This window comes from Phacochoerus africanus, chromosome 5 (assembly GCF_016906955.1).
Source record: "Phacochoerus africanus isolate WHEZ1 chromosome 5, ROS_Pafr_v1, whole genome shotgun sequence".
Taxonomy (NCBI): domain Eukaryota; kingdom Metazoa; phylum Chordata; class Mammalia; order Artiodactyla; family Suidae; genus Phacochoerus; species Phacochoerus africanus.
The window spans coordinates 55,786,030-55,813,798 of NC_062548.1; the positions used below are offsets into that span (position 1 = coordinate 55,786,030).

General features: G+C 42.4%; 1 protein-coding gene across 1 annotated transcript in view; it reads right to left on the minus strand.

The window, feature by feature from the left end:
• Positions 1-26,450, minus strand: part of IL18RAP (interleukin 18 receptor accessory protein) — a 33,063-nt gene extending 6,613 nt beyond the window's left edge. Inside the window, 8 exon segments of the mRNA XM_047781333.1 lie at positions 2,335-2,486; positions 5,794-5,917; positions 7,398-7,463; positions 11,793-11,940; positions 20,979-21,162; positions 21,259-21,580; positions 22,055-22,224; positions 26,109-26,450. Of these exon segments, the coding sequence (XP_047637289.1) occupies positions 2,335-2,486; positions 5,794-5,917; positions 7,398-7,463; positions 11,793-11,940; positions 20,979-21,162; positions 21,259-21,580; positions 22,055-22,124 (1,066 nt within the window). The 5' untranslated portion in view covers positions 22,125-22,224; positions 26,109-26,450.
• Positions 26,451-27,769: the final 1,319 nt, after the last annotated feature.

The following is a 27,769-nucleotide window of genomic DNA, read 5'->3' on the forward strand; positions in this document are numbered from 1 at the left end:
CTAGACCATAGCTCACAGCAATGCCAGGTCCTTAACCCACTGGGAAAGGTCAGGAATCAACTTTGTCAGGATTCGAGGTCAGGAGACCTCCTGGATACTAGTTGGACTTGTTTCTGCTGAGGTACGATGGAAACTCCCTACGTTATTTTCACTCATTATTCATCCTGTTGAATAAAGACTAAACTCCTAAGGCCTGGAGCTCGCTACCTCTGGTTTTCTCACCACCATAGTACCTAACATGTGGTACCTTCTGCCCACCTCTACAGAACACCCACTAGGGGCTGTGCCCCAAATGTGTCGTATTTGAGCCTCACAAGCATTCGATACCTGCTTGTTCTGGAGTTCCCACTGTGGAGCAGCTGGTTAAGGATCCAGCATTGGTGCAGCTGTGGTGCAGGTTGCAGCTGCAGCTTGGACTTGATCCCTGGCCTGGGAACTTCCATATGCTATGGGTGTGGCCAAAAAAACCCTTGCTTCTTCTCTAATTTCTATTAACTGAATGAATGAATGATATCACTTTCATCTCTGAGCATAGTCTTAAAGAAATTTAAAAGCTGTTCCTTACCAGGAATTTCCACTCCAGTTTAAAAGACTATGATCTGGGGAGCTCCCCTTGGGGTGCAGCAGAAATGAATCCAACTAGTAATCATGAGCTGGTGTGTTCGATCCCGGGCCTCCCTCAGTGGTTTAAGGATCCAGCGTGGCTATGAGCTGTGGTGTAGGTCTTAGACACGGCTCAGATCCTAAGTTGCTGTGGCTGTGGTGTCGGCCGGCATCTGTAGCTCTGATTCAACCACTAGCCTGGGAACTTTCATATGCTGGGGGTGTGGCCCTAAACAGACAAATAAATAAATAAATAAATAAATAAAAGGCTATGATCTGTAGTATCACACCTAAACTGAGCAAGTTCACTCTTTGTATCGTCTTTCTCTCCTCCACCTTCTGACCCCAGACCATCCCGTTCTCTGAATTTAGAAGCCAGGGGTAGTTATGTTGTGAGCCACACGGGAAGTCCAAAAAAGCCAATCAATCAATGGAAAAATGGGCAAAAGACCTGAATAGACATTTCTCCAAAGAAGATATACAGATGGCCAACAAACACATGAAAAAATGCTCAACATCGCTGGTTATAAGAGAAATGCAAATCAAAACTACCATGAGATATCACCTCACACCAGTCAGAATGGCCATCATTAATAAATCCACAAATAACAAGTGCTGGAGGGGGTGTGGAGAAAAGGGAACCCTCCTACATTGTTGGTGGGAATGGAAACGGGTACAGCCACTATGGAGAACAGTTTGGAGATACCTTAGAAATCTATACATAGAACTTCCATATGACCCCGCAATCCCACTCTTGGGCATCTATCCGGACAAAACTCTACTTAAAAGAGACACGTGCACCCGCATGTTCATTGCAGCACTCTTCACAATAGCCAAGACATGGAAACAACCCAAATGTCCATCAACAGAGGATTGGATTCGGAAGAGGTGGTATATATACACAATGGAATACTACTCAGCCATAAAAAAGAATGACATAATGCCATTTGCAGCAACATGGATTGAACTAGAGACTCTCATACTGAGTGAAATGAGCCAGAAAGACAAAGATAAATACCATATGATATCACTTATAACTGGAATCTAATATCCAGCACAAATGAACATCTCCTCAGAAAAGAAAATCATGGACTTGGAGAAGAGACTTGTGGCTGCCTGATGGGAGGGGGAGGGAGAGGGAGTGGGAGGGATCGGGAGCTTGGGCTTATCAGACACAACTTAGAATAGATTTACAAGGAGATCCTGCTGAATAGCATTGAGAACTTTGTCTAGATACTCATGTTGCAACAGAAGAAAGGCTGGGGGAAAAATGTAATTGTAATGTATACATGTAAGGATAACCTGACCCCCTTGCTGTACAGTGGGAAAAAAAAAAAAAAAAAAAAAAAGCCAGGGGGAGGATAATAGGAAAGGGAGTCAGAACCTAGCACAAAACTTTCCACGTAGGGCGTGCTCCACAGGTCTTTGCAGAATGAATGCATGAGTGAGTGAATGAACGAATGAGTGAACAAATGAATGAATGAATGCCAGGCTTATCTAACACAACTTCCATATGCAGAATATCAGTTAAGAGGACTAGCTCTGGGTCACTGATGTGCAACTTACTCGTTGTGTGGCCTTGGTCACGGTACTGAATGACTCAACACAAGCCACGTGCTTACTCAGAACATTAGCCTCTAGGCGCATCAGCAGCTCTCATCACCATGACTATCAATTACGAAAGGCCTCTCCTCCCAGGGGAAGCAGCTGTGGACCTCCCTTCGGGCTCACCTCCTTTCTTTTCTTTCAGCTGGATGGACTGGGTGATGTTCCCCACAGAGTTCTGGGCAAAGCAAATGAACTTCCTGCGAAGATCACGCTGAGTAACTTCTTTCAAGAGGAGGACGCGCTCAATGACTTCGTCTTTTATGGTGGATTTAACACTAGGGGAGGAGAGAAAACACCACACCCCCTCAGTAACAGATGGACACCCATTTGCAGTATTTGGAACTCGATAAGCAATCGATCGTTTGGCTTTCAAAAGAGGTGTGGGATCAGATAATTTGAGGAGATGCCGGAAGAATAGAGGATGCTCATAGATAGTTTGATTCCTATTAAATTATTGGATTGGCTAAGCACTATTCTAGGCATTTACACTAGAACAGAATTACCTGAGGGCCTCATCTGATCTTTTTCACTCCAAGGACTCCCCTTACAAAGAGATACAGCAGTTGAAGAATAATGTGAGAAGTGAGGACCCTCTTCTGAGGCCTGCCTAGAGATCAGAGAGCCCTCTAGTCCCCTGAGCACTCAGTGTGGAGGAGATCGTGGAATCACCTCCACTGCTCACTTCACAGGAACCCCACGGGGTCATGGTGTGATGGGCCTGACTGGGCCAGCAGCTCCGACTAGGTATGCAAGGTCGGTGACCGTCCAAATGCACGCCACTGGGAACTGGCCGCCTGACTCCTGGGTCTGTGCCCTTCTGTCTGATCCAGGACACGTGACTCTCAGCCCTGAGTGACAATTTGGATTCTCTGAAGCTGCCCATTTTCACGTTGAAGGGTATTGGCTCTATGGAGGATGCTTTAGGCTGTTTTATTTGGAGCCTATGGTCCCCACTCTTTTTCACTGACTGCCTCCTCCTGGCCGGAGACTGTGATAAGCATATTGCCTCTACAGTATCTATTCCTCACAGGGCCTTGCAGAGTGGAGGCTGGTGTCCATAGGTGATAGACGGCATGATGGAAGGGTTAAGGGTCACACTGCTAATAGGCAGAAAACAGCGGTACAAACCCCAAAAAGCGTAAAGTCAGTGCGTCCTTCATCATACCTGACTACCTTCAACTTTGATATAATGTCAGCCTAATAGGGGATCCAGTGATTTCCTTCGTCTTTTTTTTTTTTTTTTTGGTCTTTTTAGGGCCGCACTCATGGCATATCAAGGTTCCCAGGTTAGGGGTCGAATCAGAGCTACAGTGCCAGCCTATGCCAGAGATATGGCAACTTGGGATCCGAGCTGTGCCTGTGACCTACGCTACAGCTCATGGCAACTCGGGATCATTAACCCACTGAGCAAGGCCAGGGATCGAACCTGCGTCCTCATGGATCCTAGTCAGGCTCATTAACCACTGAGCTGTGACAGAAACTTGCACAAGGGATTTATCCTTTAGTGACATTGACAGATTGCATCCAAGCCCTCAACCCTTCCGGGGGCAGGAGTCCAGCTTTGTGAGGAGCCGAATAGCTCCAAATATCTAGAGGTTTCTTTCCATGGATCCAAACTGTCTTCCTAGTCAATTCTGCCCACTCGTCTGGGTTACAAATTAAGTCTAGTTTTTTATAAAACTTTGTAACTTCCAAGTACTTCAAGACAGAGATCTCAAATTTCAATACCAACCGGATCTATAGGCAAGAATGAGGGTAACTGGCATTGGCAAATGTCTGGGCAAATATAAGACTACTTTTCTTAATTTATTTAATAGTGGTAGATACCAGAACATGTGCAGACAACAATAAAATGATAGCTCAATTATCAAGATCTTGGCATTTTTGTATCATTTAAACATTCACCTCTCCCCTACACCTTACTTCATCATCATTATACGGTTCTTTTTGGTAATACCTACACTAAAGTGCACAATGTTTAGCTGTGTGTATGTGCGTACATATATATATATTTATATTTATATATAATTATTTTTACTGCCACACATGTGACATATGGAAGGAAGTTCCTGGGCCAGGAGTCAAATCTGAGCTTCAGGAGTTCCTGTCATGGCTCAGTGGTTAACGAATCCAACTAGGAACTATGAGGTTGCAGGTTCGATCCCTGGCTTTGCTTAGTAAGTTAAGGAACCCATGTTGCCGTGAGCTGTGGTGTAGGTCGAAGATGTGGCTCAGATCCCACGTTGCTGTGGCTCTGGAGTAGGCCAGCGGCTACAGCTTTGATTAGACCCCTAGCCTGGGAACCTCCATATTGCTGTGGGAATGGCCCTAGAAAAGGCAAAAAGACAAAAAAAAAAAAATCTGAGCTTCATCTGAGATCCACCCCACAGCTTGCAGCAGTGCCAGATCTTAACCCACTGAGTGAAGCCAGGGATTGAACTTGCATCCTCATAGACCTTAGTCACAAGAGCAAGTCCCAAGCTGTATATTTTTGACAAGAGGAAATTATGATATCGACAATTTCCAACTCCCCAGAGAGTTCCTTTGTATCGCTCTCCAGCCAATGCCTAGTCTGCCAGAATAGCTGTTTTGATTGTTTTCACCTCAGCTTAGTTCTCCCTTTTCTAGTTAGTTTTTTCATCTTTTTTCTTTTTTATTGCTTCATGGTAATCCATTGTAGGAAGGAATGTAACAGTGTTCTAATTTTTGACGGTTGTAAATAAAGCTGCTCTGAACATGCCTAATAAATAAATAAATAAATAAACATCCCACTCAAGTCTCCTTTTCCAGGTTGGATTTCAACAACCACTCCTCATTTCATGTATTTTTGATCAGACGGCTCATTTACATGCTGTTTTCTCTGGATACACTCTGGACATTAATGACTGCAGGGCTGGATCCTGACTGACCCTCACTCTGGATGGATGGCACTGGGGGAGACAGGGAGAGGCTGGTGGGGTGCAGACTCCTTTTCCATTTGTTGGACATGAGCTTCTATTCAAGCACTCTGGGTCAGAGTGTCTGTCTGCTTGTTAGTTTGGTGTACAAAGCAGTCACTTCAAACTGAGCTTTAAAACAAGTGAAATGGGGGTCTCATCATGGCTCAGCGGAAACGAATCTCACTACCATCCATGAAGACACAGGTTCGATCCCTGGCCTCACTCAGTGGGTTAAGGATCTGGCATTGCTGTGAGCTGGGGTGTAGGTCGCAGACAGGACTTGGATCTGGTGTTGCTGTGGCTGTGGCATAGGCCAGCGGCTACCGTTCTGTTTGGACCCCTAGCCTGGGAACCTCCATATGCCATGGATTTGGCCCTAATAAGACAAAAAATTAAAATTAAAATAAAAAAACCCCTGAAATATTTCATTCTATGGCCTTATCGAAAAAATGCATTTGGTCCCGGTGTTTAAGATAAAACTAGTGCTTTGCATTCCTATATTTTTACTTACACCACTAGTTGGCGCTAGTGGCTTCAGCGTCAACTCTATATTTGTTCAGCTCTGTGTGTTCATGTGGGTAGTTTCAAAAGGTGAAGCGTTTCGTGGGGGTTGCAAAGAATAGTTTTCTAATTTCCTTCTTACCTTTTCCCCTCAGGTGATGGGGCTTCCCACTCCTGGTCAGAATCTTTGATGTACCATCTTAATACAGGTTTAAAGTTAACTTCGAAGCCAAATCGTGCCGTGCAGTTAAGAGTTAAAGGCTTTCCTGAAAATGAAGGGGCCACAGAAAATGGGAAGGAATTCCATGAGAACGCTTTGTCCTGTGCAGGAGGAAGATCCCACCTGAAGACTTTCCCTGAGGCAGTCATGTTTACACAGGTAAATCAGGTGTGCCAGAAAGAGCCAGACGTCTACCTGTCTCTCATTCAGAAATATATAATACTAGGGATGTTTGTCTCTCCTGGGTAACACTTAGATCTCAAATCTGTGACTGTACTTCTTAAAATAAATATTGGCATGGTCATAGCACAAAGGCTTCAGATGCGGTTTAATGATAAACACTAGGAAAATGAAGATTTTCCATGACCAGCCCAGTCTTCCGATGCTGTTGTTGAAATAGCACCAAGGTATCAATAAAGAATATTTTACCAACCAGTATTTTCATAGTAAATGAAAATCCTGAGGTTTCGGTGGCATGTAATTTAAAGAAGAAAGTATTTAGATATTCAGCCATATTTTGAACAATGCACTATGGACAGGCATGCATGTTACTGCACTGCCCTCATTCTACTCATTTTCTCTGAAAGGCATTTAGGTATGCAGTGCCGCAAACTCAGTATTTTAACCATGACATAGGTTAAGGACTTCATTTGAAAACTCGTCTTTGCACCTTAGTGCTCTCCCTACAGTACTACTTTAAAAGCCACTGACACCATATAGAACTTGGCTATTTTGAATTAATTATTTTTTTCCCTCCTTCTTTCCTCCCCCCTTCTTCCCCCCATTCTTGTGATGTCCCCATGTTATTATTTTTATTTCTATAGTCAGGATATACCGCTACCGCCACCTAGTGGTCTTTTGCCATAGTCTCTATTTTTACATTTCTTTCTCCATTGATAGCTTCCAAGCATTTAAAAGAACGCTTATGGAAACAACACTTGGTTTTTAATAGAGCAGATCTTGTTTGGCTGTGTAGATGTTATCAAAGCTGAAAAAATCGAAGGGGACCACAGGAAATCACTTTTCCTCACTCCACCCGAAAGAAGAGTCTCCTTTGGAATACAAGTTATTTGTATTATTCTCCTATGATTATCTTAAAGGCCAGACCAAACACTATCTTCAAAAAGGTTAATGCTATCGAGGTTGGCAAATTGGTTAAATGTATAGATTTTACCAAAGGATTTCACTAATCTATGTAACGCCTTGTTTCTGGGTGGAGTAAAAAAGAATCTAAAAAAAAGAAAAGTCTATTGATCATGCCCAACATACATCATATAACATTCATCATCCCATGTTTATCAATGCAATCTCACGAGGTTGGTTTTATTTTGTTTAGTTGCAGATTTATAAATTGAGGCTTCGAAAGATTAAGTAACTGTATATGGTCACAAAACTAGTCAGTGGCTGAGTCCAGTTTCACAGCCAACCCTGTTTGACTTGAAATCTGACACTCTTCCTTGAATCACACTTACACCTGCTCCCAGAAGCTCAATGTCATTCAAGGGCGGTGACACCACCCACCTTACCAAGTTCCACTTCCAGTGTGTCCTTGATGGGATCCAGAATATCTGGTTTGAGTTTAGTGTTTTTCACTAAAAGATGAAAAGAAACACATTATTTGCACAGGGAAATCTGAAGGCCTAGTTGCTGAAGATTGGAGTCCATGGTCACACTTTGATCTAAATGTTTTGGAACTTTCCCTTCAAAGTTTATCCCAAATCCACCAGGCTAGAGGTTCAAGTTGCCACGTGAAAATCATGCCTCCAGAAATGACTGTGACATCAGGTTTCCGGTGTCAGCAACACATGAGTCCTTGATACATCCACATCATCCTGGGTGCATTTTCTTCCCCACCAGCCCTGCTTGCCCATTACAGACTCGAACCCCCACCCCATTTCTCCTCCAAGATTGCTCTTTGGTGCATTTGGCTGAGTAATCCAACGTGAAGGAGAACCTACCTGAGAAAATGCACAGATCAACCCAATCCAAGTCCACCCCTTCCCATCCTCAAATTCATGGTGTGTTTCAAAATAAAGGTGAGCTCAGCCTGTCACGCACCATTAATCCTTCAACTTCCTGCTGCAAACTTTCAAAGAGGCCGCCACCATCAAACTCCCTCCTCAAGATGTCCCATTTCCTGAGAAAGGAAAATCCATCCCCTCCACTCTAGACATGGTCCCCTCTTACTTCTCAGGGATGTCCATCCTTCATTTACACCCTCATCCTCATGTATCTTTGACTTTATGTCCCTCTCTCTCCATTTTCCCATCAGTATATATCTATTCTCAGTCTCTCCATCTTAAACAAAAGAGAAAAAACCCTTCACCTCAAATCCCTGCCCCATTCATTCTCCTTCTGTCCCGGCCAAGTTCTTGCAAGAGCACCAGGTGCTCAGGTCCTCCTTTCCCTCACCTCCCATGCAGTCAGATTTCTGCCCCTCACCTCCCCTGAGTCTAGTATCACTCCACCGAAACTGCTTTGACCAAAGTTACCAGTGGCCTCCTTGCACTTGAATCCACTGAACACAACTGATTTTTGTTGTTTTAATTTATTTATTTTTTTGCTTTTTAAGGTCATATCCACGGCATATGGAGGTTCCCAGACTAGGGATCGAATTGGAGCTACAGCTGCCAGCCTACGCCACAGCCACAGCAATGCAAGATCCGAGCCACATCTGCGACCTACACCACAGCTCATGGCAACACTGGATCCTTAGCCCACTGAACGAGGCCAGGGATGAAACTCGAAATCTCATGATTCCTAGTTGGATTCGTTTCTGCTGTGCCATGACAGGAACTCCTAAATTTTTTTTTAATTATAGTTGATTTACAGTGTTATGTCAATGTCTGCTATACAGCAAAGTGACCCAGATGTGTGTGTATGTGTGCGTGTGTATACACATACATACATTATCCTCCATCCTAAGAGACTAGATATAGTTTCTTGTGCTAGACAGCAGGATCTCATTGCTTATCCATTCCAAAGGCAATAGTTTGCATCCATTAACCCCAAACTCCAGTCCATCCCACTCCTTCCCCTTTTCTACAGAAAAAAGCAAACATATTCATGGACATGGAGAACAAGTGACTTTTTCATCCGCTTTCCCTCTCAGTTGTGCCAACCCTGCTGGGCACACTCTCCTGGGAACCCTCCCCTCTTTGGGGTGGACATTTCCAGGCTCAGAGGCTCACCTTCCCCCTCACTTTGCTGAGTGCTGTGGGCTCCTCCTCCCCTGTGCCTCTGGGGAGTCTCAGGCCCTTCCCCGTTCTCCCCCAGTGTCAGCCTGCTACCTATGCTCCAGCTCCATGGGGCAGCTCACTCTCCAGGCCTCTTCCCTGCTAGTTGTCTGGCCTTCGAATGCTCTCTGTACGTCATCGTCGTCATCGTCATCAGTTTCACTTCCTCTACTGCCCTCCTCTCCACCCTCTACCAGTACCCACTTACTGATGTAAACGACCACCTGCTTCCCAAATCCCATGGTCAGTTCCCAAGCCTCATGGTATGAGGCCCTGCCACACCCCTCTCCTCAGGATACTTTTGCGCTGAGCCCAGGACTGTTCTCCTGGGTTCCCACATGCCGCTCCATCTCCTGTGGGACACCAGCTGCTGGCCTACATCACAGCCACAGCAACGCAGGATCCGAGCTTCATCTTCGACCTACACCACAGCTCATGGCAATGCCAGATCTTTAACCCACTGAGTGAGGCCAGGGATTGAACCCGCGTCCTCATGGATACGAGTTGGATGCTTTACCTCTGAGCCGTGATGGGAACTCCCCCAAATCCATTTTTTACACAATAAGCAGAGTGAGCTCTCTCAAATCCAGATCTATTCATGCCACTCTCCCCCTCACAACCCTCAATGGCTCCTATTGTTCCTTAGATAAAGCCAAACTTACTAGAACAATGTGATGTCAGTTCTGCTTCCAGACACCCTCCACTGATCGTTTTCTCCTGGAATGCTCCTGGCGCTCTCTCATTTCCTGGACATGAGCTGTGGTGCTCCCTTCGCCTGGAATGGCATCTTTCCCACCTTCACTGGGTTAGTTTGTTTACCCCTCAGTTCTCACGTGGAGTCAGGGTACCCAGGTTTGGCTTTGCTGGGCCTCCCCCATGTCCCCTGCTTCTGCTCCTCTCCACTCATCACGTTGAATTGTGACGGCCTGATTCCTCTCCATCTACCCTACAAGGTGGTAAGTTCTGGAAGGCCTTACCTCCTTAGCACCAAGCCCAGGGCCTGACACACATTAGCTGTCTGACAAATATGGGTGTAAGAATGAGCAAATGGGAGGAGTTCCCGTCGTGGCACAGTGGCTAACAAATCTGACTGGAAACCACGAGGTTGCGGGTTCAATCCCTGGCCTTGCTCAGTGGGTTAAGGATCCGGCATTGCCGTGAGCTGTGGTGTAGGTGGCAGACGTGGCTCGGATCCCGCGTTGCTGTGGCTCTGGGGTAGGCCAGCGGCTACAGCTCCGATTCGACCCCTAACCTGGGAACCTCCATATGCCATGGGAGCGGCCCTAGAAAAGGCAAAAAGACAAAAAGAACAAAAAAAAAAAAGAAGAAGAAAAAAAGAAGAATGAGTAAATGGGAGAACAAATGAGTAGATGAGGAAGACAGGGATGATGTCAGAGAAGGTGTCAAAGGCTGTGACATGTGTGGCCAGGCACCCTCGAATTTTGCCCCTGAAAATTTGATGGGGTGAGTAACTATGCCTGAGTGAGAGCGGGCGTGTGGGGGCATTTGCTGCCACAAACTTCTCATCCAAGGAACAATGAAATACACATTTAAATTGCTGGAGTCCAAAGTAGCGGAGAGCACAAGAGCCAGGAAGTAGCAGGAAGGTCTGGCTGGGTCTCATGGTGCTCCTCATGGATTCTAGTGGTTTGCATCTTGCCATGAAGGAAGAGGGAGTAAACGTGATGAATATACTTACTAAAAGCGAAGTCAACCATTCTGTACGGTTGTGTTTTGAGACAAGCCATGCTTAAGTTAATTACATTGTAGAGTTTATCCATGCTGATGCTTGTGAATCTAATCACAAGGACCCAAGGGAAGGCTGGGCCCCAAAAAGACACGTCACAGAAGAGTAAACATATGACCAGATATTCAACTGGATTAGTAGCCAGGGAAATGTAATTTTGTATGAAAAAAGAAAGTCTGCTTGACCCCAGTTGGAAAGTCTGAATCCACCAAATATTATTTGGGAGCTACAGGGATCTGCTGCTGATGGGGTGTATGCTGGCAAACCAGCGCCAAGAGCAATACCATGTGTCTATAAGACAGAACATGTCTTATAACACAAAACAAGATGCTGTTTTACTGACAGATACATACTTATGTATGTAGCCAACACATAAATGGAAAGGATACAAGCTAATTGTGGATGACATCTGCGAACAGAGGAAGTGGGAAGGGCTGAGGGCAGAGACCTCAAGCTATATCTGTAATGTTTGTTTCGTTCAAGAAAAAGTGAGACTCTAGCATGTGGAGAAACCATTATTATTAAAGCTGGCGAGAGGTACATGGGTGTCACTCACTGCTGGGTGCGAGATATTTCATATTTTTAAAAATTTATTTCTTACGGGTGAAGGATTTAATACTGTTTATTTCTGTGCATGAATATTTCATCTTGTTTTGTAATTTATCACACAACAAGCCAGGATTGATGAGCAGAAAATCCAACTTGTGACAACTTGAATATGATCCAGAACTAAGCCTTCCTTGGAGGATGGATTCTAGGTTGATGGCAAAACTGATTTTTACCAACACTTCAGGCTTTACATGACTACACGGTATGACTGTCTCTCTTTTTGTTTTCTCCCCCTCAAAAAGGAAAAATATCACTAAACCAGAAAAGATAACTTTAGTTGGGTAATTGGGGTTAAAATCACAAATATTGAAACCAAAACTCTCGCTTACCAATGGTTTTCACTTGAACAACAGCTCTGACTGTCCATGACCTTGAATTATCCGACTGAGTGTAATCACACACGTATGTGCCCTGGTGATAGTCATAGACTTCATCCACTTCAATTGGGTTGCTCTTTTCAGAGAGTAGTTTTCCATTCTAATCCAAGAGACAAAATAAATAAATAAATAAATAAAAATAAAATTAAATTAAATCACTGTCTCTAACCAGAGAATTACTAACATTAAACTCACCTGTAGAAAAACTCCCCAAATTTGAAACAGGGAAGGGACAGCTCAATCTGATATAAGGACACAGCAGAATGTAATAGCCTCACCCTATGAAAAGATTCTGCTCTAAGGGGTAAGGGTTTAAGAGGTACAAACCCTTATGTATAAAATAAGCTACCAGGATATATTGTACAACATGGGGAATAAAGCCAATATTGTATAATAACTATGAAAAAGAAAAGATTCTGCTCAAAAAACGTATTTGTAAGAGTCCTACTTGAAACAAGAGGCATTTTCTTTTTTTTCTTTTCTTTTTTTTTCTTTTTAGGGCCACACTCACAGCATATGCAAGTTCCCAGGCCAGGGGTTGAATCAGAGCTACCGGCCTACACCACAGCCACATCAACCATGGGGGATCCAAGCTGCATTTGCGACCTACACCACAGCTCATGGCAACGCTGGATCCTTAACCCACTGAGCGAGGCCAGGGATTGAACCTACATCCTCATGGATCCTAGTCGGGTTTGTTAACCACTGAGCCATGAAGGGAACTCCCAAGAGTCATTTTCAAAGACACTGATATTATATATGGAGATCAAGACACCAGATCAAATTAGTTCAGCCCAAACTAATTAACCTGATAATTCCAAAGTATGACTCAGATCTTGGAGACTGTTCTAGAAATCTCATGGTGTTCTAAGTAGCCAATACCTAAATGAATTTTTTAAAAACACACACATTTATATTTCCGGATGTTGATAATAGATTTTTCTGTGTATTGGACTTATATAAAGTCTCCTCTTTAATAAGATATTTAACTCTAATAAAAGAATAATGTTTAAATTAAAAACATTAGGTAAAACACTAAATAGACATATCTAGTTTGATAAAGAAGGACTGATGATTGATAAACAATTGTCTAACTCATAGTGGACTCAAAGTCGAGTGAGAACTGAAACATAATTATGAACTTTTCTCTCTCTTACTTAGAATCCATCAAAGACACTCCTTTGCCTTGAGGATAAAGTCCACAGTTCTTGGAGTTATTATCACTGTGGTTCAGCCTGTTAAGAACCTGACTAGGATCCATGAGGATTTGGGTTCGATCCTTGGATGCAATCAGTGTGGGTTAAGGATCGGTGGGTTAAGGATAAAGCTGTGGATTGTCACAGATATGGCTCAGATCCCATGCTGCCATGGCTGTGGTGTACGCTGGAAGCTGCAGGCTCTGATTTGACCCCTAGCCTGAGAACTTCCATATGCTGAAAGTGCAGCCCTAAAAAGAAAAAAAAGTTCGCAATTCTTCACAGCCCAATCTTGCCATTCCTTCCCAGACTCATTTCCTGCCGCTTCCCATCTACCCACTTTTCATTCCCTATGTAACAGCGTTCTTTCTCCGCCCGCACATCTCCTACCACTTCTCCCCAATGAGAAGCCTACTGCTCAACCTTCAACTCCAGCTCAAGGGTTCACCCTCATTGAAGTAAGTTATCAGACTCCCAGAGCAGAGTCAGTCACTGCTGCTCCCAGAGCAGGGGGCACGACCTCCCTCATCGTCGTAACCCTTTTACAGAAATAATGTGCTTAGGGACCTCCTCCGGCATTGATGAGGGTGGCATTTGTACCAAGACATATAGTTGGTCCTGGACACATGGAGAGGAACAGATATACAACCCTGTGCTCAGCCAGCTCTCAGTCCAAGGATGCAGCTCTGAGCAGTAAGTACTGGCAGTCAGGTGGCTCTGCCTCAGCTCATAAGAGGCAGAGCGGCTTCCCCCAGCCTAACTAATCAGGGCCTTTAAGAATGTGCAAGAAGCAGCCAATTGAAAGTAACTGACATTCTAGGAGCACTTGAAGGAAAGAAAGCCTGTGCATAGGAAACAAGGTCAAGGCGAAAGGAGGATGCATTCTGATGTGTTTGATCTTTGTGTCTTCAGGATCCAGCAAGCAGGGCCAGCAAGAGGAAGATCTTTGTCAGCGATGGGGGACAGATACACGTAGAACAGGGAGAAAGGATTTGAAACATAAGTGTCACGGGATCAGACATTTTTTGAAAAATGATGGGCAGCCAAACAGGGAGGCTCTTATAAATGTAAGCAAAGACTACCACAACCACACGTGCATCTTTAAGGTCTAGGATGTGGTAGGGACCCAGTAATATGTATTGAATGTTGGAGTATTACTGTATATCATTAATTCTGCCATCATTAATCCTTCAACCTCCTGGAAGCACCTGGCCTTCCAATTTCCCACTAAGGCACCAGAGGTGTGTCCCTCACTCCTGCAGGCAAAAGAAAAGAGATAAACGACAAAAAAAAAAAAAAAAAAGCAAAATAATTAGAACCTATTACCTCTAAGTAGAACCTATTACCTATTACCTTGTAGACTAAAGTTTTTTCTCATGCATTATCTCATAGGAAATGAATTCAAAGGACTCTGACCTGGTGTACACAGCTTCTATGTCTTCCATTTTTATAGACAAGAAAACTGAGGTTCTGATGTTTGCGTTTTGCTCCACATCACAGAGCTCGTGAGATCTGAGAATTAATCTACTTTTTTCTGCCTCTGAGTTTCATGTCCTGATTGAGGAATTTCCCTTCCACTTGGCCTGCTGACTCGCAGAAGCAGGAATTCCCCTGCTCCAAACCTCTGGTGTGGTTCCTGTGGTCCAAGAAAGAATTTCCAGTAGGTTGGCAAGGAGCTGAGCAGAGGGTCAGAGCTGGTCAGAGTGAGGTGGCTGCAGTGAGTAAAATTAGGCCAAGAAGTGGGACAAAGTTAAATATCTACCAGGTGATCCCAGGGATCAAGACCCATTTAAAAGAGCTTCTGCATTGTACAACTACAAATGTAATAAATTCATTGAGTAATAAAAAAAAATAAATAAAATTTATAACCCTTAAAAAAATAAATAAAAAAATAAAAGAAAGCTTCTGGAGTTCCCATCGTGGCTCAACAGAAACGAATCTGACTAGGACCCATGAGGACTTGGGTTTGATCCCTGACCTCGCTCAGTGGGTTAAGGATCCCGAGTTGCCTAGAGCTATGGTGTAGGTCGCAGACAAGGCTGTCATGAGATGTGGTATTAGGCTAGTGGGTACAGTTTCGATTCGACCCCTGGCCTGGGAACCTCCATATGCCACGGGTGCAGCCCTACAAAAGACCAAAAAAAAAAAAAGTCAGATTAAAAAAATAAATAAATAAAAGAAAGAAAACTTCAGAGCATGAGGTAAAACTCAGAGGTGGAAGACTCTGGAGAACACAGTAATAATATGTGCAGAAGAGGAATTGGAGTGAAGGTGTGACAAAAGTCACAGGAGAAAGTAACACAGAGGAGAAGATGCAGAGTTGTAACTATTCTGAAGCTGCACCTTGAGCAGGAGGAGTAATAACCAAGTGAGACTAGAGGTCAAATCAGAGCTACAGCTGCAGGCCTATGCCACAGCCACAGCAACTCAGGATCTGAGCCTTGTCTGTGATCTACCCTCACAGCTCATGGCAACACCAGATCCTTAATCCACTGAGCAAGGCCAGGGATCTAACTCGTGTCCTCATGGATACTAGTTGGGCTTGTTACTAGTCCTGTTGTAAGCTATAGCAGGAACTTCCAAGGGCCTTTTTTGTTTTGTTTTGTTTTGTTTTTTGTTTTTTTTTTTTTGTTTGTTTGTTTGTTTTTGTGAGTGTCTGTCTTAGGATGTATCATTAAGACTTTATGAGACAGAGGAGAGAGTGGGATGGACTGGGAGTCTGGGGTTGATAGATGCAAACTATCGCATTTGGAGTGGATAACAATGAGATCTTGCTGTCTAGCACTGGGAACTGTATCTAGTCACTCGTGATGGAGCATGATGGATAATGTGAGAAAAAGAATGTATATATGTATGTGTGACTGGGTCACTTTGCTGTATAGTAGAAAATTGACAGAACACTCTAAACCGGCTACAATGGAAAATATAAAAATTATTAAAAAAAAAGACTTTATGAGATGGTAAGCGATGAGGTCCTACTGTACAACACAGGCAACTACATCCAATCACTTGTGATGGAACATGATGGAAGATAATATAAGAAAGAGAATGTATATGTGTATGTGTGTGTGTATATATATATGACAAGGGCACTTTGCTGAATAGCAGATATTGACAGAATATTGTAAATCGACTATAATAAAAATTTTTGAAAAAAGACTTTATGAGCTGGAACTCAAACAAAACATCAAAGAAAAGAGATAAAAGGCCAAACAATTTGTGTCAAAAATGATGGGAAACCCATTCTCATAACACAGTCAGAAATGATGCTTGTAGGAAAGAGAGGCCTCAATGGAAATTCTTTGTTTTGCTCAGAGGTGAAATAGTCAAGAAGAAAATACGGGGAGTTCCCTGGTGGCGTAGTGAATTAAGGATCTGGCATTGTCGCTGCTATGGCTTGGGTCACTGCTGTGGTGCAAGGTTCGATCCCTGGCCTGGGAAATATCACATGCTGAGGGAGAATCTAAAAAAAAAAAAAATATGGAAAGAGAAGCATCTAGTATCAGTGTGAACTGAATAAAGGACTTCAAGAAGTCCTAGAGAGAACTGACAGGTGACAAGGGCAGACTGCAGCATTTCACGGATGGTAGGAAATTGTCTAGGATTCCGAAATTTCACAGTGGGAACAAATGAATGGGCCAATGTGTCGACCTTGGAATGAGTTTCCAAAAACTGAATCTAAATAATCTTTACCTTTTCCCTACCTGGAACTGCAACAAACTCAGTCTGGCCAGGCTCACCCTGTCCCTGAGCCCACAGAATGCCACCAGGGCCAGTGACCATAGGAACGAGGCCAAAGGAAACCAGAAGTGGCAGATCTATGTGCAAAAATTCCATGGAACACAGGGGCTCAAAAACAACCCGGTGGCTACGTCAACCTTGTGGCCTGTGAGTGAGGTTGTCTTAAACCACCAATGGAAATGTTGCTCGGGGCACAGTCCCACTGACAGAGGTTGTGGTGGTGTCACAGGCACCCCTGTCTCAGTGCCCCAGGTCCTTGCCTTCTCCACTGCCCCGCATTGTAATTCTGCCTCGTGCCAAAGACATGCTGAGCTAAAGGACATGAAACACCCTCCCATTAATATATTATCATCTGTTTCTGATGGAATCTGCTAATGCCAAAGCTATTTTTTCATTATAGTTTTATACGTTAGGAAAATATTAGGATAAAGAATAGATCATTTGCTTTAATAATGATTTCCTGATTATTCAATATATCAATTAAGAATCTTCAAGGTCACCTGCTGTACAGTAGAAAAAAAATCGTATTGGGAAAATAACTATTACAATAATAATAATAAGTGAAAAAAGTCACTAAAAATAAAGATAAGAATATTATTTTTTTTTTAAAAGGAATCTCCAAGCCAAAGTTTTTGATGTGTCTATTAAAAATATTTGGGGGAATTCCTGCTGTGGCTTGGCGGGTAAAGGACCCATCGTCACCTCTGGGAAGATGCGATTCAATCCCTTCCTTGCTCAGTGGGTTAAGGATCCAGCATTGCCATAAGCTGCAGCTTAGGTTGAAGGTGTAGCTTGGATCCAGTGTTGCCATGGCTATAGCTGTAGCTTTGATTTGACCTGCAACTGCATCTGATTCGACCCTGAGCCAGAGAACTTCCATATCCTGCAGGTGCGGCTATAAAAAGAAAAAAAAATACTTTGGAACCACCATAGAATCCAGCTCATGTATTTATTTCACTTGGATAATTCTATACAACTGGCAGGTGCATCCCTGGTCAGCAGTTTCATCTAAATTCAGTAACACTGTGTTTTCATTCTCTCAGCCAGTGTTTGTAGTCTGTTCCGAGAAAATCTTAGGTGTGACCCACCCTCCTTCTGGGTACCTAGGATTTAGCATGAAGGAAAGGAACTGGGTATTATTTCTTGCCTAATGTCATCACTTTTAGTGACACACTGCTTCCCTGAAGTCTGTGACTTTCCAGGATACTCTGTGTGTGTGTAAGCACATGCACAACGCATACAATTCATGAAACATAACCATAATGACCCATCCAAATCTGCTTCAGAAGGTATGGTTTTGGAGTTCTTGTTGTTACTCGGTAGTAATGAACCCAAGCAGTATCTATGAGGATTTGGGTTCAATCCCTAACCTTGTTCAGTGGGTTAAGGATCTGGCATCACAATGAGCTGCGGTGTAGGTCACAGATGTGGCTCAGATCCAGTGTTCCTGTGGCTGCAGCTCTGATTCGACTCCTAGCCTGGAAACTTCCATATGCTTTGGGTGTGGCCCTAAAAAGAAAAAAAAAAAAGAAAGTACCATTTTAACAACCGCCATCATTTGCCTACTTTTCATTCAGATGGCTAGTCACCCTTAAACACAGCCTGACATTTGCAGTCAAGGTCCAGAGGAGTGAAATAAAGCTTCCTTTTGTGAAAATGGCATACAATGTTATGGTTTAGTTCAGGAGCTCAGTGCAGGCAGAAAGCTGGGAAACACCCTGTGACTTGTGTTCCCTGGAAAGTGAAAATTGCTTTCATTCCAGGGATGCGATCATTGGAAATTCAAATGGATTTTCATTTTAAATAACTGTGGTCAAGCCTGCTCTCCTGGGCTGGAACAACCTATCCTGACCTAGCAAGACATCTGTCATCGTGGATTATAGTTACTTTCTAAACACGGGAAGTTTTGTTCTTAAGAGAGAACGGAAAATAATGAACAGAAACTGATTCTTCTAATCTCATTTTAGAGGTTATGAAATTAACATGTTTCTTTTTTGTTAAATTGATTAGTTTATTTACAATGTTGTGTTAGTTTCTGGTGTAGAGCAAAGTGATTCAGTTTTATATAATACATATATGCATATGAATATATATATTCATATTGTATATGTATACATAGTTATATTCTTTTCCATTATGGCTTAATATAGGATATTTAATATAATTCCCTGTGTTACACAGTAGGATATTGTTGGTTTGTCTATTTCATTTTATTTATTTATTTATTTTCTTTTTACAACTGCACCTGTCATATATGTAAGTCCCGAGCTAGGGGTCAAATTGCAGCTGTAGCTGCAGGCCTACACCACAGCCACAGCAACACCAGATCTGAGCCACATCGGTGACCTACACCATGGCTTGTGGCCATGATCCTTAACGCACCAGATCCTCAACCCACTGAGCAAGGCCAGGGATCAAATCCACATCCTCAGAGATACTATGTCAGGCTCTTAACCTCTTCTCCCAGCCTTCCCCTTTTTAAACTATACACTTGTTTTCTACGTCTGTGAGTCTGTTTTTGTTTTATAAATAAGTTCATTTTGTCATATTTTAGATTCCATGTATAGGTGATATAATAGAGCACTCATCTTTCTCTAACTTTACTTAGTATGATATTATCTAAGTCCATCCATGTTGCTGCAAATGGCATTATTTCATTCTTTCGTATGTAAGTGATATTCCATTGTATACCTACACCACATCTTTATCCATTCCTCTGTTGATGAACATTTAGATTGTTTCCATGTCTTGGCTGTTGTAAATAGTGCTTCTATGAACACTGTGGTGCATGAATCTTTTCAAATTAATTTTCTCTGGATATATGTCCAGGAGTAGGACTGCTTTTCAAATAATCTCCTTACTGTTTTCCATAGTCGCTGCATCAATTTACATTCCCACCAGCAGTGTAGGAGGGTCCCCTTTTCTCCACACCCTCTCCAGCATTTGTTATTGGTAGTCTTTTTAGTGATGGCCATTCTGACTAGACTAGGGGTACCTCATTGTAGTTTTGATTTACATTTCTCTAATAATTAGTAAGCTGTTTCGTAAATTAGGATTTCATCAAGGGCAGAAATTTTTAGTGTCACTTTAAAATGCAAATGCAAAACCTTAAGCACACATTCACCCTTCCTGTCTCCTTAGTTCTATATGGACATCATAACCCCAGTTCATTTGTTGTCACTGACTCTCAGGAGAGTCAAGTGAGGAAATGTCTCCTCAGTGCCGTAGGAATTCTACCCCCCAGGATTCTCTGATGCTGAGTTTTGGAGTCCAAACACCCAACAGATAAACATGGGCCACTTTTCTTGACTTGGATCTGTGGCAATTTATAATGATATTTTTATATTAACACACAGATATTTTTAGAAGTCAAATTAAAAATTTGCATGACTTTTTAAAGCCATTTATTGGACTTCAAACAATTATTACAAGTGTAGGGGGCAATTTAAATTCTATCCCCAGATTCCACCACCCAAAGGTCAACTGACATCAGGTGACTTTGGAAGAGATGTTCCACTGTGCAAAGCCAGGGATCCCTTGGCATTTATATATCTACTAGGATTTAGAAAAACTATAAAGCACAACGAAATGTGAAAAATGTGAAATGCTTTTGTTATGAAGTGTGCTCACATGTGGTTCTTAACTCAAAATCATTTGAAACTTGCTTTTTCCTGGCCTCTGATCCCTTTCTCTCTTAGCACTGCACTCCCTCACCCTATCACACCTGTGCAAGACACCTGTCACCTGGTTCACCCTATGTTTGCCTTACCTGTCTTCCCAGATGTGTCCTCTTTGGAAAGTGTTACAGTGACTTACTTCCTTCAGAAACCCTTCAGGATATATCTTTGGGGTGTTCCCTTCAAGTTAGCAATGCCCCAGGCTTTCTAAAGACAGCAAAAATGAATGGACCTGGTCTTCGGCAAGGTGGGCATTTGTAAGTTTATGTCTTAACTTCATCTATGATATACTTGAATTTAAAATTTTTTTTCTGGCACAGATAAAAAAGATGATCATAATTATTACAGTATCAGATTCTGTGGCTGCCTGAGGAAAGACTGTTTTAGAAAGTCAGGTCTTCTCTAGAGGCACCAGAAGGGACGCTCCAGACCTCAGATTCAAACCCACATTTCCATAAAAGCACGTTTGGAAATGTTACCATAAAACCGTACTCTGGCATCAGTTTTGAAGAAATCATTCTTACCTGGTACCAGGTCACTTCTGGACTTGGTGCATCAGTTTGGTGGCTGAGACCAGGGCAATAAATGGAGTCCATGCTACCAAGGAGGAGGTGTTGTTCATGAGATACAAAGTTCCCACAGGATGCATTTGTCTTGGGCTTAACTTCTAAGATCATTTTGACACAACAAGCCTCATCCTGGGGGCTCCTAGGACAGTTAATAAGATTCTATGAATACTGATGTTACAGCCAGACCATAAAGGATTTGGGAAGGTTTTCAGATGGAAATGCACTTGGGACATACCTAATTGTAGGTCTACAAATATATGACCCGGCATTATTCATCCCTGTGGTCAAAAAATGAATGCTGCCCTTGTCCAGAATGATGTGAGGATTGTTTTGAGTAATTTCAACTGGTGGGTCTCCTTGTTGAGGTTGTAGATACCACTGGACGTCAGATCGTTTGTTATTACCACCACAGGGCAGGTGTTCAGAGACTTGGGTTGGTGAGAGTTGACTTCTATGGTAGAAAGAGGATTTCTGAGGCTCTGGCAAATCACAAAATAAGACAAACTCCTCCCCGCACCTTGCAGAGTATGTCCCAAGAAGCTTTTCCGTGGAGCAATCTGAAAACCACAATAAACAAAGCAACACAGAAACATGTCAGAAGATGAAATCTAACTTAATATTTTCAAAGAGTACTTGGCTTCATAAGGGACTAAGCTCCCTCAGGGGGGGCCATTCTTCTTCGTTATTACCATTTGGTGGGGAAAAGAAGTTCAGATTCTAACTCCCTCCTGCTGGACCTCAGCATCACCAGTAGCAACAGAGGTTTCCTGTTAAAGATGGTCAACCCAACTTTAATTCCCTTCTACCTGCTTCCACCGAACACCCAGCTATGGTAAACTGGATTCCTCTTCAATGCCTTGTATCCACTGAAAGCTGGTAACTCAATACTTTCTCCTCCTACACCCATTTTAACTGTAGAAAGGAGAATGCTCTGTGTTATTATGCCAGGCTGCTGATGTATCAAAACACCTGGCACTTTAAACTTCGACCATGAGACTCACAGTATTAACATGAAAAGTGAAAAACCCTACCTGAAATATTAAATTCTTTCATGCTCCCTCCTGCGACAAGCCAAAGAAATATCCAGCCCAAAGAAAGCATAGTTCTCCCTGGGTCCTGTCATCGCTTCAGGACATTTGTTCTATTGCCAGAATCAGGGACATTGTAATTCAGAGCTCCACCCTGAGAATCCTCTTCATTTCTGTAAATCAAGAAATGGGAAATGAAGAAATCGGAACCAGTGATCAAAACGCAAGTCACACAGGAAGCTTTGAAAGGGCAGGTCCTACCCAAAGGAGCCCTCACATGCCCACACTTGAGTGGTGCTTTCAATGGTGTGTGGCAGTCTCTGCAAATGTTGCTCCTTGCACAACTAAAGGAGGGAGAACTGCTCAGGCTCATGGTACCACTTGGACCTATGCTTCACTTGGTGTGTTCCTTTGACACCCTTTCTTCATGGAATCCTTTTCTTCTTCTCCTAAGTTTCTGACCTAGTACATATGTTTTCATGAGCAATTTGGAAACAGTTAAGTGAAAGTTTTCTAGAAAGGATGATCCAGGTTGAATGAAAATGTCAGATTCTCACAGTTAGGGATGCCAGTGCTACAGCTCATGTGTATAAACTTGAAAATGTCTGCATGTCGCTAGGTTGTAATAACTATTAGAAATTAGAGGATGTTTGATGCTTTGTCAAATCAAACTGGGACAGTTGTCACTGGGTGGCGTTTCCACCAACTCTGACATACGAGGGAAGTAAAAGAGAAGTAAAAGGGGGAGATGGTCACTTTTAGGCAGAGAATCAGATCCTAGACTGTGTTCATGGTGGTTTTATCCTCTTTGTTGAAAGGGTAGCCATTGAAATTTTCAAACCATTTAAAAAAGATGAGAGACAAAGTTGCTCTTGTGGTTTCCTGGTCCATTCAGTTTGCCATAACAGAGCACCAAAGACTGGATTGTTCATTCATAACAGAAATTTCTTTCTCAAAATTCTAGAGTCTGGAAAGCCCAAGTCGTGATTGTCTTCTGGTGAAAGCACTCCTCCTGGTTCAAAACTGGTGCCTTCTCATTGTGTCCTCACATGGTGGAAGGGGGCTACCCATCTCTCTGGGGTCTCTCTCTCTCTTTTTTTTATTTGCTTTTTAAGGCCACACCTGCGGAATATGGAAGTTCCCAGGTTAGGGCTAGGGTCGAATCAGAGCTACAGATGCCAGCCTATGCCACAGCCACAGCAAAGCTGGATCTGAGCCACATCTGTGACCTATACCACAGCTCATGACAATGCCAGATCTCTAACCCACTGAGCAAGGCCAGGGATTGAACCCGCATCCTCATGAATACAAGTTGGATTCATTTCTGCTGCCCTACAATGGGAACTCCATCTCTGAGGTCTCTTTTACAAGGTCCTAAGCCCCATTCATGAAAGCTCTTCCCTCAAGACCTAAGCATCCTCTGAAGTTCCCACCTCCTAATGCCATTATCTTTGGGGTTAGAGTTTCAACAAATAAATCTGGGGAGAACACATCATAGTAGTGGATGATATTTGATTATTATTTAATTTTGTTTTGAGCAGAAAATAAAAATAATTTCACTACAGAACATCTTTATCAGTGCCTATTAGAATTCTGAACTATTATCATTATCATAAAAATAACCCAAATATTATTCTTGGGGTTGCAGGAATAAAGTAATTTAACCCTTGAAATTTAGCTAAAAATTTCTCCTAAAACACTCCTATACTGTCTTAGGCTTTTTAAGTGTGTGTGTGTGTGGGTGGAACAAAATAAATGGTATGGTCTCTGTCCTCAAGGGTCTGTCAAAGTGTGGAGAACAAAGTTAAAGAAAAAATTATTCTGACACCTATTAAAACAATAAGGAACATTTTTTTCAAGCTATTGCAACAGGGGAGAGCAACCAAGATCAACTTAGAACACAGCAAGGACAGTTGAGGATTTGTAGATCAAACCTGGGAGATGAGAGACTTAATCCTATCAAGGAGAGGGGAATGACTTAGCAGAATTCTTTGCTGAGATTGGGTTAGGCAGGCCAAAGAGAGGATGGAGCCAAGGTCAAGGCTTATTTGAGAAGAGTTCTTAAGGAACCTGACTAAAATTGGGTGAAGAAGAGTCTTTGTCAACACAAACATACAAATAAACAGTGATAGGAAAATGCAACAAAGAAACAAGTGTAATTATAACAGAAAAGAAAAAAGTATAAAGGGATGGAAAGGAAAAAAAGATAAAGAGAGGAAAGGATGGAGGGAAGGAAAGGAAAGAAAGACAGGAAGAAAGGAAAGAAGGAAGGAAGGAAGAAAGAAGGAAAGAAAGAAAAGTTTAAGAATCATATAACCCCTCTGATAGTTTTCCTTAAAAGTCTTTCCCCCACAACATCTCTGTTTCTTGGCCAGCTGATAAAATCAGTCTCTCTCTCTCAACCTCCATCTCTCTATCTCCCTGTCTCTGTCTGTCTGCCTCTCTCAATCAGCACCAAGGCCATTCTCTTCAGAAATATCCATCTTCTCTCATAAGTAAATTCTTGACTGTCCTCAAATTATAACATTCTTCAGCATTTCCAACAATTCACACACACACACACCCCATCTCCAACATCTTCAAATGCAGAAAGTAGTAATTTTAATATTTATAAATTATTTATCAATAATTACATTTCTCTAGCAGAAACACCGGGCTTGAGGTGCTCTTGGGTATGCACCTAGAACATCCCAAGGGCAGCCAGGAGGGACTCTGAGAGGAGTCTGGGGGTCAGCAGTACAGGGAAAAGTCAAGCAAGTGGGGTCAGGAAGCTGCAAGCAGAAAGCGGGTAGACCGTCCCTAAGGAACATCAGCCTGGGAGGGTGGGTCAGGGCTGATTTTGTCAGCTGCCCAAGAAACAGGGAACATTTAAAAGAATAAGACAAAAGGAAGACAAGAAACACAACACAGAGACCACTTTGACACTAAGGACCGAGAAAGTTTAGAGGAAAGACTAGATGTTGATCAGAAGCTGCAGAGAAGTGGGGCACAAAAAGCACTGAACAGTTTCCATTAGATCTGGCCCCAGTAGATCAGATCAGAGCAGCATGTAGACAAGAGAGTCAAGGAAGGAATGAACATGGGGAGTCGTGAAAAGTCATGCCCTTTGTAGGCTATGCTGCATGTGGAAAACCAGAAGAGGAGGTGCTTCCTCCTGTGTTGACTTGATTCCATGGTGAGAGGAGTGAGTTGGTAGGGTAGCAGGCCACGAAGGGAACTGCCCCCCGCTCCTCCCCCACCCCGCCCCCCGCCCCAGTCATTGATCAGACTACACGTTCAACTATCTTTGGTTGATGAGGAACTAAAATTTTTCCAACCAAAGTTTTCAATGGGAGAAGGAGAAAAGGGGGACAGGCAGGTGGAAAAAGCAAGTGTTGACATGGAATCTGAGGCTCAGGTAGGAGAATTCTATCCTCAAAGACCATTTCTCACAGGCTCAGCAGTGACTATACACAGAGAACACATATACAAGCAGACAGGTAGACATTTGGTCTGGTGTAATAGTAACTATTTAATTCAACTAATATTATGGTTCTCACATGACCTATGGTATCTTTACACTCCATTGTCTAGGAATTGCAGAAAGTCAAGTGTATAGCTCCTCCCCTCAACTCTCCTATAATCAAATTAAATAAGCATTCAAATTCAGCAAACATTTTGACTCTTTCTACTTTTCACCTTAGCCACAAAATGTTCAAAGCACTGCAGGTAGGTTTATTTCATAGCCACCAGTTGTTTTGTTTTTTTTTTTAAATAAAGCGAGAAAAAAGAATATATATGCATGTATGTGTAACTGGCTCACCTTGCTGTACAGTAGAAAAGTGACAGACCACTGTAAACCAGCTATAATGAAAAAAAATCATTATATAAAAAATAAAGTGAATCCTCTCATATATGCAGATGTAAACTTTGCTAGTTAAACAGCATATCTATAAATACAAAATAGTTTATGACAAGGAATTGTGTTAGCAATTCATTTGGAATAGCATTTAAGTTCTCTTAACTTATATTTGCTGGTTAGGAAGTAATAGTGAAAAAAAATGTACTATTGTCTTACCTTTATTTCCTGTTCTTAAGACATTAAAAAAGAGGAAGGAACTCCAAGTCCTTATTTCAGTGACTGCCGGCTTTTCAAACGGAAGAAGAAGTACATGTGTAAATAGCCATTTTCAAAGAGGTCTGCAATATTTCTTACTAACCAAAGAGAGAACTGGAGAAGGTACAACAGCCAATTAACTCACGCTAGTTTGGAAATAATGAGCTAACCCTGGAGATGAAAAGGAAAACCTTTAGTATTTTGTAAATGACCACTGACATCCTCAAATCCACAGTCACACAGAGGAAAATCAAATTAACTACCTCTACCGGTAGAAGGAAATGGCCTGAAGATGAAGCATCTAAAACTCTCCCCAGACCAACCTCTTCTACTAGATAAGGTTTGTGGTTAGGTTTAGTTGAAAAAGTGAGTAAGCCTACTTCCTTTACAGGAATTTCCTGTAAAGATTATTAGCATTCGACTCAATTTCTCAACTGTGGGTTTTGGGTTTTTGTTTTTGTTTTTCGTTCTGTAAAGCTAACTCCTGAAAATGTGACTTTATACTATAACCCAAAGTTTTTCTTGTGGTTAACTTTTTAAAATTCCGAAAATAAAAAAAGTCACTGACACCATCTATTTGAAACAATAATTTATTGTTTCAGGCCAGGAAATAAATGAAAAGTCTAAAATCACCGAGGTTTTTGTTTTGTTTTGTTTTGTTTTTTGGTACCTGTTTATTAAAAAAAAAGATTCAAAATAGAGCATATAATTAAGAACACCATTGTTCCTTTGATAAACAAGTAAAGTCACTTAATTACAAACTGTAGAACATTCTGAGAAACACCCTTGTCAGAAAGAGCTTTGCCTAGAAAGCACCTAAATTTCACTCTCCCTCAGGAGGCTTAAATTCCAATAAATGTAAGGCTGGTTCATCTGAGAACATGAATGTTCCATGGATGTTTCTACACACACACATAACCAGAGACTAATATAAAATGCAAAAGAAGATGACATTCACTTTGGAATGAAGGAAAAATAAGTGTTTCCCTGAGGAGAGAGTAGGGAAGAGGGAATTATCAATTATACCCAGGAATGAACCCCAAATATGTTCACCACAGCCTGCATAGGATTTCAAGAGGATGCTGGTTTTTTCCAGGCCTATTTCAAGAGCAGTCTGAGGAAACAGATGAATGATATTCCAGGCACGTGAAACTCCAGGCTCATATGTCATGTGGGAGCAACACAGAGATAAATATATACATAGGAGACCCCAGGGAGAGATATGGCTGAAAGGGAAGGAAAGGCCAATGAGAGGGTTTGTCTATGATCGGTCTTCAACACCTGTTGAAATGAGCTGGATTCAAGTGAATGGGGGTGTGGGTGCTGTCTTTATGAAGCTTCAGAAGCCCCATTGCAGACCTTGAAGTTGAATCTAGAGAGGTGGTTCCTAAAGTGAGTTTGATGGTTTTCATAGGGTTCAAATTTGCAGGAGAGGGGATATACCCCTATAGACCTTTCGGGATAGTCTCCAAAAATGGCCATGGGTGCCTTTGGCCCCTTCATGGGCGGAAGGCTTTTCATGTCAGGAGGTGGAGTCTATTCTCCTGTTCTTGAATCTAGGCTGAACTTGTGACTGGCTTTCACCACCAAATGCAGTGGAAGTGTCAGCTCTGGATCTAGTT